Below are 15,696 nucleotides of genomic sequence, written 5' to 3'. Positions count from 1 at the left end.
TGGACGGGCCCACCACAGTGGAAGGGGTGTCACCCCAAGTGTTCTTAGAGGGAAGTGTGGGGAGGAGAGGGGCTATGGCCCTGGTCCATGGGGGGAAGGCACTTAGCAGCCCCCCTGACAGCCTTTTACATGTGCTGCATGGATAAACTGGCCCCGAATTGATCTAACACTGATGTTTGCTGTGGTTTCTGTAGGTTGACGGTCCTTGGTCATAGCTACCCTTCTCCTTGGCCAGTGCCTGGGGTGGGGGCAGCTCCTGTGTTGAGCAGGGGCTTTTCTGTTGTGGTCACCAAGATATGGCAGGTCCAACTCAGGCTGGAATATCTCCGTCTTCCACGCTCCTGGGGACGTTTCTTGCCACGGAACCTTGAAAGACCCAAAGAGCGTGGACTAGCAAGGAGATCATGGGGAGGATCCGGGTTTAAACTGTTGTGTTTTAGGGTCAGAGTATGGAATGTGTCATTCAGGGTTGTCCAGATGGTTTTTGGGGTGCAGCCAGACCCCAGTGTCTGCCCACGGTATTGTCCTTGGGGGCACCCCTGTTTGGAACAGCTGATGCAAGGACTAGGTTTTGGGCCAGGAAATAGAATTTAATCAACATGTCACCTTTAAAGGGAGAGTCCTGTGATTATGGGGGTGAATGATTTATGGTGTTCCAAATCTTACTTGAGGTTTCAGTGGCTTACTGAGGACTAGCAGCTTGGGAAGTGCCAGCTTTGCCTTCCAATGTACCAGCAAATGTACATACACCCACTTCACTCCCCAGCAGGATTACCAGACCTCCAGTGGAGTTGTCTGTTGCCTCCTGCCCTCCAGCTGGTGGCCAGCAGGTGGTCTTACTACCAGCAGAGAGATTGTAGCTAGGCCTCTTGGCCAGTGTTGCACAGGAAGTGATATAATCACACCAGCAATGTCCAGGCAAAAACTCTTTGGTAGAAGCCAGTTTAACTATAGAGCCAAATGTCCTCTACAAATGTCCATGGACTACAGTTCCTATGAGCCCCTGCCAGCCCCTGCTAGAGAGTTTCTGCTGAAATACCAGCGCTTCTCCCAGAATTTCCGGACATGATGTCATTTCCTCTGTGACACTTGTAACACGACCTAGATCACCTTCTTTTTACTGGTACATCCTCGTCATGCAGGCCCTGCCATTTATCAGGAGGACCTGGAGATCCTACCCCAAAGGCATCTTGCCTGCAAAATCTCTGGCTAGCCCCCTAGGGTTGCCATCACCCACTTGGGAAATACCTGAAGACTGGGGGGTGGGGGGAGGTAAAGCCTAGGGATGGTGGGATTTGGGGTACAGTGGGGGGCGCAGTAGCCTGGAGTCCACCCTGCAAAGTCACAATTTCCTGCAGGGGAAATGATCTCTGTTGCCTGAAGATCGGTTATACTTCTGGGAGGTCTCCAGACCCCTCTGTGATCTTCCCCTTAAACCACCACAGCCCCTATTCCGTCCACATACAAGGCCTCTCTCTGTGCCCGACTCCTCTTCCGTGGATTTCCTGCCGAGGGCTCTTTTCCTTCCAAGGCAGGGGCTGCCCTCTCTCCCAGGGCTCTGAACCTTTTTGAGCCACAGAGGCCTTTGGTGGTCTGGCAAAACCTGTGGACTGTTTCTCAGCAGGATGTTTTTAAATGCATAAAATAAAACACAAAGGATTGCAAAGGAATTCTATTATATTTAAACACAGGTATCAAAGATTAAAAAACACACACACATTTATGATACGGTGACATGCAACGCTTTCTACCCGCTCATGCTGCTGCCGCTGAAGAATGCCACTGACTCAGTCTCCACACACAGAGCACTCTTGTTAATTAAAAAAAATTAAGGGTATTAATACAGATAGCCTGGGAAAAGATAAGTTTCCAGTCCCCTAGTCCCTAAATTATGTCCTATAATAATCCACTCTATTGATTTAAGTTACTTTTGAAGTAAGAGCCTCTTGTGGCGCAGAGTGGTAAGGCAGCTGACATGCTGTCTGAAGCTCTGCCCATGAGGCTGGGAGTTCGATCCCAGCAGCCGGCTCAAGGTTGACTCAGCCTTCCATCCTTCCGAGGTCGGTAAAATGAGGACCCAGCTTGCTTGCTGGGGGGTAAACGGTGATGACTGGGGAAGGCACTGGCAAACCACCCCGTATTGAGTCTGCCATGAAAACCCTGGAGGGCGTCACCTCAAGGGTCAGACATGACTCGGTGCTTGCACAGGGGAGACCTTTACCTTTACTTACTTCTGAAGTAATTTCAACAATTCAACAATTTTCTTTAACCTGTGAAACCAAAAGTCATCCAAGCATTCTTTCCTCTGTCCTGCAAGAGGTTTCTAAGAAGTTAGTCATGAAGGAAGTTGTTGACTTTTTTCTAATCGATGACATGAGTTTCGCCATTTCTGCAAGCTCCATCCTCTTCATCAGCCAGTCCTCTGTTGTGGGTGCGATTGTAGTCTTCCAGTTATGAACATACAGTATTCGCACAGCTATTATCATATATAAGATCAGGTACCATGGTTCATTTATAAATTTCTGTCTATCAGTCCTAGCAGAAATGTTTCTGGTCTCATTTGTCAGTCTTTAAGATCTTTTGTATGCATGCCTTTATATCCAGAATTTCTTTGCTTTACTACAAGTCCACCACATGTGATAAAATGTTCCTGGTAGTTGTATTCTGTAATCCTTGTAAAAGTTCATCTTCAAAACATTTATAATATGACCCTGGTAAACCATCTGGGCATGGCATTTTTCCTGGTTTTATTTTCTTTATAGCTTACATGACCCCACTTATTGTCATGGGGCCATTCATACCTGCTCTTTGTTCTTCTGTAATCTGTGATAAATTTTGCTTTCTAAGACATTTTTCTATTTTTGTCAATGGCACATTATGTTCTTTATCCAAATTAGTATCTTCTTTTTATCCTTTAGCTGGCAACTGGTGGAGCAGGTTGTCCTCTTAGCCAATATGCTGCTGTAGGTGCCTCTGAATTTTTGCCTTGTTTATAATATGTTTCCACGCTTGGCGACTGGTGGAAGTTGTTTTGGCCACGGGGATACTCCACCGCTGGTTTCGATGGTCTTCCTCTGTCTGTTTCAGCCAAGTTTACTTTGGCGCCAGTCACTGGATCTTCCATTCAGTTGGTCGTTCTCGCCAGAGGAGTTCATGAGGCAGTCTTCTGGTGTTCATTCTGCAGACCTGGCCAAACCATTGCAGTCTGTGCTCTTGGATTTGGTCTTTAATTTGCGACTGGTTATCATATTTTGTATAATAGTAATTTAGTATAAGATCTATGAAAAGCTTTTTTAATGGCTCCAATATCAGTAAAGGTCTTCTAACCTTCTTGAATACTCAATATATATATTTTTCTCTTTCCTTTCTTAAATAAATAGTCTGGCACCAGTTTATCTATGGGATTGTCTTTCCCACAAAGGGCATTAAGATCAACTGCCTGAAACCTCCTTAGGTTTCAGTTTCACCTCCGTTGGGTCAGGGATCCTTATTCCCTTATACCCCCAAAGGCAAGTTCAAAATGCCTTTGTTTTACTTAATTCAATTTCATTTCCATTTGCCCCTCTGTCAACAAGGAAAGCTGTTGATGTAATTATTTTTATCTGGCTGAGAATATTAACATTATCCTTCCCTTTCTTCTTGATTTCTTCCAAGATACTTTGAACTTTCTAATTTTCTTTATTTAAAAAAATTCTGGTCTAATTGACTAAAGAGTTTCTGTATGTTAATCAATAGATTCATCATGATTTTTTGTAGTTATATTTCACTTAAATGACCAATTGGATATCTCATGATTCCTCCTTAATCCAGAGAAATACGTCAGTTGGGAGTCTCCTTAGCTGGATTTTTCTCCTATGACATTCCCCTGCAGAATCAATGGCAGCTGGTTCCCATAACCCCCACTCAAAAGGCTTCTCTCCTTTGTGGGTTCTTAAATGCTTATGAAGATGGCCACTCCGACTGAACCTTTTCCCACACTCCGAGCATTCAAAAGGTTTCTCCCCTGTATGGATTGTTTGATGTTGCTGAAGATTACCAAGCTGACTGAATTTCTTTCCACATTCTGAGCATTCAAAAGGTTTCTCTCCAGTATGGGTTCTGTGATGACGTTGAAGATCACCAGCCCCAGTGAATATCTTCCCACATTCTGAGCACTCAAAAGGTTTCTCCCCTGTGTGGATTCTTTGATGTTGCTGAAGAGTGCCAAACTGGCTGAATCTTTTCCCACACTCTGAGCATTCAAAAGGTTTCTCTCCTGTGTGAGTTCTTTCATGACGTTGAAGACTACCAGCCCTACTGAAGCTCTTCCCACACTCAGAGCACTCAAAAGGTTTCTCCCCTGTGTGGATTGTTTGATGTTGTTGGAGAGTAAAAAGCTGGCTGAATTTCTTTCCACATTCACAGCATTCAAAAGGTTTCTCCCCTGTGTGGGTTCTTTGATGACGCTGAAGACTGCCAACTCCACTGAATCTCATTCCACACTCTGAGCACTCAAAAGGTTTCTCTCCTGTGTGGATTCTTTGATGTTGTTGAAGAGTACCAAGCTGACTGAATTTCTTTCCACATAATGAGCATTCAAAAGGTTTCTCCCCTGTGTGGGTTCTCTGATGTAGTAGGAGATTGCAATTCAGACTAAACCTCTTCCCACACTCTGAGCATTCAAAAGGCTTCTCCCCTGTGTGAGTTCTTTGATGCTGTGGAAGACTACCAGCCCCACTGAATTTCTTTCCACACTCTGAGCATTCAAAAGGTTTCTCCCCTGTGTGGATTCTTTGGTGCACAAGAAGCTGTGATCCGTATTTAAAGTACCTTCCACATTGAAAGCATTGACATCCGTTTGCTGTAACATTCCTTGGAAAATCTAGATTTCCCAGTCTTCCTTCAGAGGATGTCATTCCACTCTCTGAACCGATAAATGGTTTCTCTTCTGAATGAGTGCTTTGGTGTTTAATAAGGTCTGTTTTTTTAGAGAAATTCTCTTCACAGTTTGAGCAGCTATGATGTTTCTCTGCTGCTTGTGTTTGTTGGTGGTTAATGGGCTCCATTCTACAAAGGAAGTTCTTTCCACACTCCAGGCTTTGATGGGTCTCCTTTCCACTGTGCATTTGCAAATGGACATTACATTGGGTTTGATCTGAGAAATTCATGCCACACTCCGCACACTTGTAGGTTTCCTCCACAACGTGAATTGCTTCATCGAAATCCTCCCCTTGGCAAGGAGTGGGTTCATCTCTTTTCTCAAGTATCTGGCTTCCTTTCTGCCTCTGGGGTCTGCCTGGATTCCAGAAGCTTCCTCTTAAGTCTCCATTCCTGACTTCCTCTTGTGACAGATGATGCAGTTCCTCTTCCTCCTCATTCCTCTGATCACCTTCTGTGGGAATAAAGAGAGAGATCCCATTAGCATCAACACAAGGAGGTCTGATTTGCATTTGAGATTCCATCTCTGCTGTACATTGAAATGTACAATAAAATACATGTTTCCAGTGGCTTCGTTCTCATTCTGGGCTTTTCCCAAAGACAACCCCTGCAATTCTCCAAGTGTCTCTTCTGCATCTGCTGCTGGAATCAAGAAAGAGGCCCAACCTCCACCCGGACAATAAGCCAGGCCACCAATCAGGCCCTCCTCATTCTCTCATCCTGCATTCCTTTGGCAGAACTTCTTTCCCCAAAAAAAATTTGCTGCAGGGGGAGGGGGAAGTTAGGAACTCAAGTTAACTCCACAATTTAAAGGGCATTCCTGAGGTATGTCGTAGGTGCTGGTGGGGTTAGTGTATTTAGGGGACGACTGAAGGCAAGTGTTGATGACCCTTTCCCCTTGTTCAGCCTGATGGATTTTAAGTAACCTCCCACCCTGTCTCCCCACTCATCAGGCAATCCTCTGTTGATTGGCTGAAAGCCATATCTGGTGGGAGGGCCTTCTCCCCAAGGACCTATGAGGTTCCCTCCCGCCCTGATCACTTGGCCTGAACGAGGACCCAAATAATCAAGACATGAGCAATGAGCCAGCTCTGAGTATTTATTCTTAAGTGCTGTTCAGGAAGATTTCTCCCCCTACTCCATCACGTAAAGCAGAGCCCTCCGTTTCTAGTATTTTGGGAGAGGGAGAAAAGGTTCTCTCTCTCTATCAGTTCTCTCCACCTCATGCATCATTGTATCTTTGGGACCATCTCCTCACCTATCCCCCCCCCCAAGAACATTAAGTTCAGCAGTCTAAATCTGCTCAGGGTCCCCGCCCCAAAGTGATAAAACCAGCCTCAACCAGGGCTGGGCTTTTTTCCTGGTGCAGCGCTCTGCCTGAAGAGATCAGAGCCCTCTAGGATCTTCCAGAAAGTCTGCAAAACTGAGCTGTTCAGGCCAGACTAAAACATCCTGAGATCCAGGCCTCCCTACTTGAAAAATCCACCGACAGGAACCCCTCCAAACTCTGATCAATCCCCAGAGGGAGAAAAGTAAGAGGAGGTGGTTTTTAGTCACTATTTGCTGTTTTCTTGTTTACTATGTATTGTTTTACATTGTTACTCAGCCTGAGCAAACACGGATGAGGCGGTATGCAAAATAAAATATTTATGTATTACTTTACTTAAAAACCACTATCATGTCTCCCTTTAATGGTCTCTTTTCAAGACTGAAAAGTCCCAGTTGCTCCTCCTCGTAAAGTTGCCCCAACCCCCCCCCCCATCATCTTGGTTGCCCTTCTCTGCACCTGTTCCAGCTCTGCAAGGTCCTCTTCAAGAACCCAGGATGCCTCCCACGGACTGGAGGTTCAGCTGCTGTTTCCAGACCTTTGCCAAGATGAAGGCTGAACACCCCCTCCCCCCTGCCTGCGACAGAGCAAAGGAGGGAAGGAAGATTGTTAGCCAAAGCACCCTCGTCCGTTGGCTGGTTTGAACCCCGCCTTGTGCAGCCCCCTTGCCAGAGCTGTGAAACCTTGGCAGAGGCACACTCCGCAAAATCTGCAACGAGTCTGTGAACTATGGAGGGTGGGAGTGAAGCCCCAAAACATGACTTCAGCGTATAGGAAAACTCCAGGGTAATATCAGTGAGTTTCCAGAGTGCCTGCAGATGCCCTGACATCACATCTAGTCCAGAATTCAGACCTAAGGCTGAGGCACTCCCTTCTCCCACCAGCTGCTCCCTCCCACAGGCCATTCAGTCCTGGTTGGCAGGAGAACAAGAGGAGAGTAGAAATGTCATTGAGACCATAGTCCACTCTCCTCTTTCTGACTGCGGCCCATCAGGTGTTTCTGGAAAGCATTTCGGCAGGGGCAAAGAAGAGAGAGAGTGGCCACCGGCAACACAGTTTCAGAGGCTGCCCCAAAACATGGAGCTCCCATTCATTTGCCCTGGCTATTAGGCGAGCCCCGAATTACCTTCCATGCATTTGTCTAATCGCCTTTCAAGTGAGTGGCCATCACTGCATCCTAGGGCACCGAATCAGATAGGCTGCCCCAGAACATGGAAGCTTTATTCATTTCCCCTGGCTAATAGCTGTGCCCAGGATAGGTGTGCCGTTCCCTTTTTGAGCTCCTCTGAGTCCCAGTTGGAGAAGGAAGGTGATGCAGACATATTCTCACAAATGTGAATAATAATAATAATAATAATAATAATAATAATAATAATAATAATAATAATAATAATAGTTGATTCTTATATGCTGCTTTTCTCTACCCGAAGGAGTCTCAAAGTGGCTTCCATTCACCTTCCCTTTCCTCTCCCCACAACAGACACCCTGTGGGGTGGGTGAGGCTGAGAGAGCCCTGAGATTACTGAAGAAGAAGAAGAGTTGGTTCTTATATGCTGCTTTTCCCTACCCAAAGGAGGCTCAAAGCGGCTTACAATCGCCTTCACTTTCCTCTCCCCACCACAGACACTCTGTGAGGTGGGTGAGGCTGAGAGAGCCCTGAGATTCCTTCTCAGTCACAACAGTTTTATCAGTGCCGTGGCGAGCCCAAGGTCACCCAGCTGGATGCATGTGGGGGAGCGCAGAATCAAACCCGGCATGCCAGATTAGAAGTCCACACTCCTGACCACGACACCAAACGGGCTCTCAGTTTGCATCCCGTAGTACAAAGTTTACAGAGCAGGCTCCTGCTTTGAATAAGTGCTACTGGTTGGGACAAAAGGGGCCCGCGGGGTCTCAAGGGACCTCGGAAGCTAAGCGGGGCTGGTCCAGGCTGGCCTTGGGGGGGGGGGAGACCTCCTGGGAGTTGCCTGGGGCAAAGCCCCCCTGACCCCCTTCGCCTGGGGAACCCCACAGCCAAGAGGGCCCTCCCCTCGCCCCTGAGAGCCCCTCCTGGCGACCCCTTTGGACAGAGAAGCCCTACTGTGCAAGGGAGGGGAGGGAGACCCCCAGGGAGGCCCCCACCCCTCCAGGCAGGCCCGCTAGCGGGGAGCCCCTGGGGAGGCTGGACGTCCAACACCCCCCCCAAAAAAAAAAGCCTCCCTCCCTGGACAGAAAGGCTCATCCCCCCCCCAATGATTGACTTACTTGCGCAGAGCCCTCCCCGGGACCCTCCAGCTGGGTCCCCCCCCCCTCCATCTCTTTGGCCCTTGGATAGCAGAGCGTCCTTTCCCTCCAATCCCTGGCCCCTCTAGGATGCAGCTCGCTGGTCTTAACCCCTTCGGTACTGCATATCCTTCCTCTTCCCTTCATCGCCGCCCCGCCCCTCTCCCTTCCATGATAGTATAATTCTGAATTTTGTGCAGCTCTGCGATGACTAGAAAGATCCCTGGAGCGGGTCCAGCGGAGGGCAGCAAAGTGGGTGAGGGGTTGGGAGGCCAAGACGTAGGAGGAAAGGTTGGGGGAGCTTGGTCTGTTTAGCCTGGAGAGGAGGCGACTGAGAGGGGATCTGAGAATCATCTTCAAGTATTTAAAAGGCTGCCATAAGGAGGATGGAGCAGAGTTGTTCTCTCTTGCCCCCGAAGGACAGACCAGGACTAATGGGATTAAATTAATGCAAAAGAAATTCCCTCTAAACACCTGGAAGAAGTTCCTGACGGGTTTCTCAGTGGAACAGGCTTCCTCGGGAGGTGGTGGGTTCTCCATCCTTGGGGATTCTTAAACAGTGGCTGGAGAGCCATCTGACGGAGAGGCCAATTCTGTGAAGGCTCAAGGGGGTGGCAGGTGACAGTGGGTGAGCGAGAGGGTTGGGAGTGTCCTGCACAGTGCAGGTTAGACTAGATGACCCAGGAGACCCCTTCTAATTCTATGAATCTATCCTGTCCCTTCCCCGTGTGCCTTCTCTGCCTGGCGTGAGTCGTCTCCTCTCCAGGCTAAACAGACCAAGCTCCCCTACATCTTGGTCTCCAAACCCCTCACCATCCTTGTTGCCCTCCTCTGGACACTCTCCAGCTTGTCTACATCCTTCTTCAACTGTGGTGCACGAAACTGAACACAGGACTCCAAATGAGGCCAAACCAGGGCAGAGTAAAGCGGTACCATCACCTCCCGTGATCTGGACACGATACTTCATTTGATACAGGCCAAAATCCCATTTGCCTCTTTAGCCACCGAGTCACACTGCTGACTCATGTTCAATGTATGGTCTACTAAGACTCCTAGATCTTTTTCGCACATGCTACTGCCAAGACAAGTCTCCCCCATCCTATATTGGTGTCTATGGTTTTTCCTAGATGTCATAGATGTGAACTCTCTCCATTCTTTAATTTTGTAATAAACATTTATTTGATATTGCTGGTTGAATAGGTTACATGAGCAGACAAACAAACACAGTCACACCCAGGCCTGTAGTCAGACATTTTCCAATACACGCTTCTACATCTAATACTTAACCAAAACAGGCCTTTTTAAAAAAACAATTCCGGAAACAGACCAAGTACAACCTGCCCTGCTTTAGACACTGTTCATCCTCTACTTCTAGTCAGGAACTCAAAGGTTGAGCAACAAAGGTTAAGGGTAAAATACAAATATTCTTTATTGTTGTTGTTAGGTGCAAAGTTGTGTCCGACCCATTGTGACCCCATGGACAATGACCCTCCAGGCCTTCCTGTCCTCTACCATTCCCCAGAGTCCATTTAAATTTTGCACCGACTGCTTCAGTGACTCCATCCAGCTATCTCATTCTCTGTCGTCCCCTTCTTCTTTTGCCCTCAGTTGCTCCCAGCATTAGGCTCTTCTCCAGGGAGTCGTTCCTTCTCATGAGGTGGCCAAAGTATTTGAGTTTCATCTTCAGGATCTGGCCTTCTAAGGAGCAGTCAGGGCTGATCTCCTCTAGGACGGACCGGTTTGTTCGCCTTGCAGTCCAAGGGACTCGCAAGAGTCTTCTCCAGCACCAGAGTTCAAAAGCCTCAATTCTTTGACGCTCGGCCTTCCTTATGGTCCAACTTTCACAGCCATACATTGCAACTGGGAAGACCATAGCCTTGATTAGACGCACTTTTGTTAGAAGGGTGATGTCTTTGCTTTTTAGGATTCCATCTAAATTTTTTTTAGGATGCTGTCTAGATTCATTATTACATGTACATTAAACAACTTTAAAATCAAAGAGTCTGTGCAATATTGCACATACCATCTTAGTAGCTGAACCATGGACATGTTTCAACCCAGAGGGTCAAATAAAATAAACGCACACATAAAAGGACACAATATTACAGCATTACAATGAGACCTGGTTGGCGGCGTAGGAACCCTAGTATAAATTAAAAATATTTTATAAGTATTTTCCAATTTAAACTAATATTGAAGAATGTTTTTTGTTATTTTAAATAATGAAGGAATGTTGATTTCTTACATAAAATATGACACTCCCAGCAATATGTAATAATTCCAGACGGGGAGCTCACAATTAAAATTCACAGCAGTCAAGAACCCCCACTCTGTAAAACAAGTCCAAACAAAATGAAGCACATTGAATACAATGTAAACATACTATGGTCAAAGTCCAATGACCTGTCCAAGGCCAAAGTTCAATCCTGAGAGTGCATCCTCACATATAAACTGAAAGGAAGTGACTTGCTCAGAGACATTTGCTGGGGTTAAATATTGGTGTACCAAGGATGATGCAATCCAACTATGAAATCAATCAGTCCTCCTGTAGCTATGAATGCTTAAAGAGGAGGAGGATGGAGGGTGCAGGAGGGAAGGGGGAGGATCAGAAATAAGACGAAATTCTGCCAGAACGCTGCTTGTACGATGGAGCTGTTCTGCCAGGCCTACAGATGAGGTCAGGAAATTAACACCCACAAATATTGGCCGCACTATCTGAAAATGTATTTAAGAACCATCTGAAGAAATGTACCCCAAAACCAACCAAGGATGTCAACTATGTGAGGAGATGGCCTTTAACATATTTAATTAATTTTTAAGAGGTGTTAGATGGATTTATTTAATGTTTTATGTTTATGATGTCCTGTTCTGAGACTACCAGGGAAGAACAGACTATAGGAATTGTTGTTGTTTTAAATGCATCAAATAAAATACATAGTTTGCAAAGGATTATATATTGAAATACATTATGTCATGAATGAAATACATTTCATTATATTGAAATGCAGTTATCACAATATTAAAAAAACAAAGCAAATGTATAGGAATATGCAAAACTTTACACTTGGTTACACTGATTCAATTGATGATTTTCACTCCGATGTTTCTACAGTCTGAGCACTGAAAAGGCTGCTCCCTCTGTGAGTTCTTAAATGCTTGTGAAGATGGCTGCTCTGACTGAATCTCTTCCCACACTCAGAACATTCAAAAGGTTTCTCCCCTGTGTGAGTTCTTGAGTACTTTGGTGTACTGAGCCAGTTTGGTGTAGTGGTTACGAGTGTGGACTTCTAATCTGGCATGACAGGTTCACTCCCCCACATGCAGCCAGGTGGGTGACCTTGGGCTCACCATGGCGCTGATAAAGCTGTTCTGACCGAGCAGTGATATCAGGGCTCTCTCAGCCTCATCCACCTCACAGTGTGTCTGTTGTGGGGAGAGGAAAGGGAAGGCGACTGTAAGCTGCTTTGAGACTCCTTGAGGCGAGAAAAGCGGCATATAAGAACCAACTCTTCTTCTTCTACTACTTGTGAAGATAACCACTTAGCTTAAATCTCTTTCCACACTTTGAGCATTCAAAAGGTTTCTCCCCTGTGTGAGTTCTTAAATGCCCTTAAAGATGGTTGTGCTGTGTGAACGTCTTCCCACATTCTGGACATTCCAAAGGTTTCTCTCCTGTGTGGAATCTTTGGTGACGTTCAAGATTGCCAGTACCACTGAATCTCTTGCCACCCTCAGAGCACTCAAATGGATTCTCCGCTGTGTGGATTCTATGATGCTGCTGAACAGTACCAAGCTGACTGTACATCTTCTCACATTCTGGACATTCAAAAGTTTTCTCCCGTATGGATTCTTTGATGCCTTAGAAGATTGCCACTGTTACTGAATATCTTTCCGCATTCTGAGCATTCAAAAGCCTTCTCCTTTGTATGGGTTCTTAAATGCTTTCTAAAATAGCTACTGTCACTGAATCGCTTTCCACACTCTGAGCATTCAAAAGGCTTCTCCCCTGTGTGTATTCTTTTATGCAGTAGGAGATTGCCACTCCGACGAAATCTCTTTCCACATTCTGAGCAGTCAAAAGGTTTCTCCCCTGTGTGGATTCTTTGATGTAGTTGAAGAGTTCCCAGCTGACTGAATTTTTTCCCACATTCTGGGCATTCAAAAGGTTTCTCCCCTGTGTGGGTTCTATGATGTATTTGAAGAGTTCCAAGCCAACTGAATTTCTTTCCACACTCTTGGCATTCAAAGGGTTTCTCCCCTGTGTGAGTTCTTAAATGCCCTTGTAGATTCCTGCGTTGACTAAACATCTTCCCACACTCTCGGCATTCAAAAGGTTTCTCCCCTGTGTGTATTGTTTGATGTTGTTGAAGTTTTCCACTATGACTGAATCTCTTTCCACACTTTGAGCATTCAAAAGGTTTCTCCCCTGTGTGAGTTCTTAAATGCCCTTGAAGGTGGCTGCGCTGACTGAACGTCTTCCCACATTCTGGACATTCAAAAGGTTTCTCTCCTGTGTGGAATCTTTGGTGACGTTGAAGATTGCCAGCCATACTGAATCTCTTTCCACATTCTGAGCACTCAAAAGGTTTTTCCCCTGTGTGGATTCTATGATGTTGCTGAAGAGTACCAAGCTGACTGAATTTCTTTCCACATTCTGTGCATTCAAAAGGTTTCTCCCCTGTGTGGGTTCCGTGATGCCTTAGGAGATGGCCTCTGTTATTGAATCTCTTTCCGCATTCTGAGCATTCAAAAGGTTTTTCTCCTCTGTATCTTCTTTGATGCAGTAGGAGATTGCCACTCAGACTAAATCTCTTTCCACATTCTAAGCAGTCAAAAGGTTTCTCCCCTGTGTGGATTCTTTGATGTCGTTGAAGAGTTCCAAGCCGACTAAATTTCTGTCCACATTCCGGGCAGTCAAAAGGTTTCTCCCCTGTGTGTATTCTATGATGTTGCTGAAGAGTTCCAAGCAGACTGAATTTCTTTCCACACTGTGGGCATTCAAAAGGTTTCTCCCCTGTGTGGGTTCTTTGATGCCTTATGAGAACACTGTTCTGACTGAATTTCTGTCCACATTCTGCACATTCAAAAGGTTTATCCCCTGTGTGAATTCTTTTATGCAATAAGAGATTGCCACTCAAACGAAATCTCTTTCCACATTCTGAGCAGTCAAAAGGTTTCTCCCCAGTGTGGATTCTTTGATGTAGTTGAAGTGTTCCAAGTTGACTGAATTTCTTTCCACACTCTGGACATTCAAAAGGTTTCTCCCCTGTGTGAGTTTTTAAATGCTTGTGAAGATGGCTGCGCTGACTGAATCTCTTTCCACACTCTGGGCATTCAAAAAGTTTCTCCCCTGTGTGAGTTTTTAAATGCTTGTGAAGATGGCTGCTCTGACTGAATCTCTTTCCACATTCTGCACATTCAAAAGGTTTCTCCCCCGTGTGAGTTTTTAAATGCTTGTGAAGATGGTTGCGCTGACTGAATCTCTTTCCACATTCTTCACATTCAAAAGGTTTCTCCCCCGTGTGAGTTTTTAAATGCTTGTGAAGATGGTTGCGCTGACTGAATCTCTTTCCACATTTTGAACATTCAAAAGGTTTCTCCCCTGTGTGAGTTCTTTGATGTCGTAGGAGATAACAGTTCTGACTGAATTTCTTTCCACATTCTAGGCATTGAAAAGGTTTCTCCCCTGTGTGAATTTTTAAATGCCCTTTAAGATGGCTGCACTGACTGAATCTCTTCCCACACTGGGAACACTCAAAAGGTTTTTCCCCGGTGTGGGTTCTTGAATGCTTGTAAAGATTACCGCTTTGATTAAATCTCTTTCCACACTCTGAGCATTCAAATGGTTTCTGCCCTGTGTGGATTTTTAGGTGCTGATGAAGACTACATTTGTGATTGAATTTCTTTCCACACTCTGGGCATTCAAAAGGTTTCTTCCCCGTGTGGACTCTTTGATGTAGTTGAAGAGTTTCAAGCCGACTGAATTTCTTTCCACACTCTGGGCATTCAAAAGATTTCTCCCCTGTGTGAGTTTTTAAATGCCCTTGAAGATGGCTGCGCTGACTGAAAGTCTTCCCACATTCTGGACATTCAAAAGGTTTCTCTCCTGTGTGGGTTCTTTGGTGCACAAGGAGCTGTGATCTGTATTTAAAATACCTTCCACACTGAAAGCATTGACATGCCTTCGTTATAATATTCCTTGTGAAATGTAGATTTCCCTGTTTTCCATCAGAGGATGTCATTCCACCCTCTGAACAGATAATTCTTTTCTCTCCTGAATCAATGCTTGGGTGCTTAATATGGTCTGATTTCTGTGAGAAACTCTCACCACTGTTTGAGCAGCTCTTATGTTTCTCTCCTGTGTCTGTTTGTTGATGTTTAAGGAGCTCTGCACTGCAAAGGACGCTGTTTCCAAACTCCAGACATTGATGGGCCTCCTTTCCTCTGTGCATTCGCAGATGGACGTTACATTGGATGGGAGCAGAGACGTTCATTCCACACTCCAGGCACTTGGACGCTTCCTCCACCATGTGAATTCCTTCATACAAATCCCCCCCTGCCTTGGTAAGGAATCGGTGGATCCCTCTTCTTGACTATCCTGCTTCCTTTCTGCCTTGTCTTGATTCCTGAAGTTTCTGCTTAAGTCTTCATTCTTGTCTTCACCTGCTGATAGACGAAGCTGATCCTCATCCTCCTCATTCCTCAGATCACCTTCTGTGGGCAGAAAGAGAGAGATCCTGTTAGCACCCACACAAGGAGGGCTGATCTGCCCTTCATTCCATTTAAATGTCTCAGGGGCTCGGCCCTCCTGTACATCATGCATCCGCATGTACAATAGCATACATGTAAAAAGAGGCTCCCACCTTCATTTGTGGTCTAGCTGTGCAGTTTCCTGCAGCCTGTTCACTTTTGGCTTCTGCAAAAATTAACCCCTAAAATTCCTCAAAACTCTCTTGTTCATGGGGTGCTGAAACCAAGAAAGAAGACCAGATCCACTCAGAAAAGTTCCTGCCAGTTAGAACAGTTCCTCAGTGGAACAGGCTTACTTGGGAGGTGGTGGGTTCTCCATCTTTGGAGATTTTTAAACAGAGGCTGGAGAGCCATCTGATGGAGAGGCTGAATCTCTGAAGGTTCAAGGGGGTGGCAGGTGACAGTGGATAAGTGAGAGGGTTGTGAGTGTCCTGCAAAGT

At 45.8% G+C, this 15,696-nt stretch overlaps 3 protein-coding genes across 5 annotated transcripts in view; 1 reads left to right on the top strand and 2 right to left on the bottom strand.

The window, feature by feature from the left end:
- LOC143833891 (uncharacterized) overlaps nucleotides 1-15,696 on the top strand; it is a 234,189-nt gene that overhangs the window by 196,922 nt on the left and 21,571 nt on the right. The window lies entirely within an intron of this gene.
- On the bottom strand, nucleotides 1,660-6,842 carry LOC143834075 (uncharacterized). Its single transcript, XM_077330651.1, has 2 exons — nucleotides 6,704-6,842; nucleotides 1,660-5,371 (listed from the first exon to the last, which is right to left on the bottom strand). The coding sequence occupies exon 2, from the start codon at nucleotides 5,145-5,147 to the stop codon at nucleotides 3,789-3,791; it is 1,359 nt and encodes a 452-aa protein (XP_077186766.1). The 5' UTR covers nucleotides 5,148-5,371; nucleotides 6,704-6,842; the 3' UTR covers nucleotides 1,660-3,788.
- Nucleotides 9,659-15,036, bottom strand: LOC143833912 (uncharacterized). The gene is given in 2 exon segments (XM_077330221.1): nucleotides 9,659-12,336; nucleotides 12,338-15,036. Coding segments are annotated over 2 exon segments (2,919 nt in total). The 3' UTR covers nucleotides 9,659-12,116.

The sequence above is a fragment of the Paroedura picta genome, chromosome 3, assembly GCF_049243985.1.
Source record: "Paroedura picta isolate Pp20150507F chromosome 3, Ppicta_v3.0, whole genome shotgun sequence".
Lineage (NCBI taxonomy): Eukaryota > Metazoa > Chordata > Lepidosauria > Squamata > Gekkonidae > Paroedura > Paroedura picta.
Note: the sequence above shows the minus strand (reverse complement) of the source record. Positions and strands in the feature narration are given on the sequence as shown.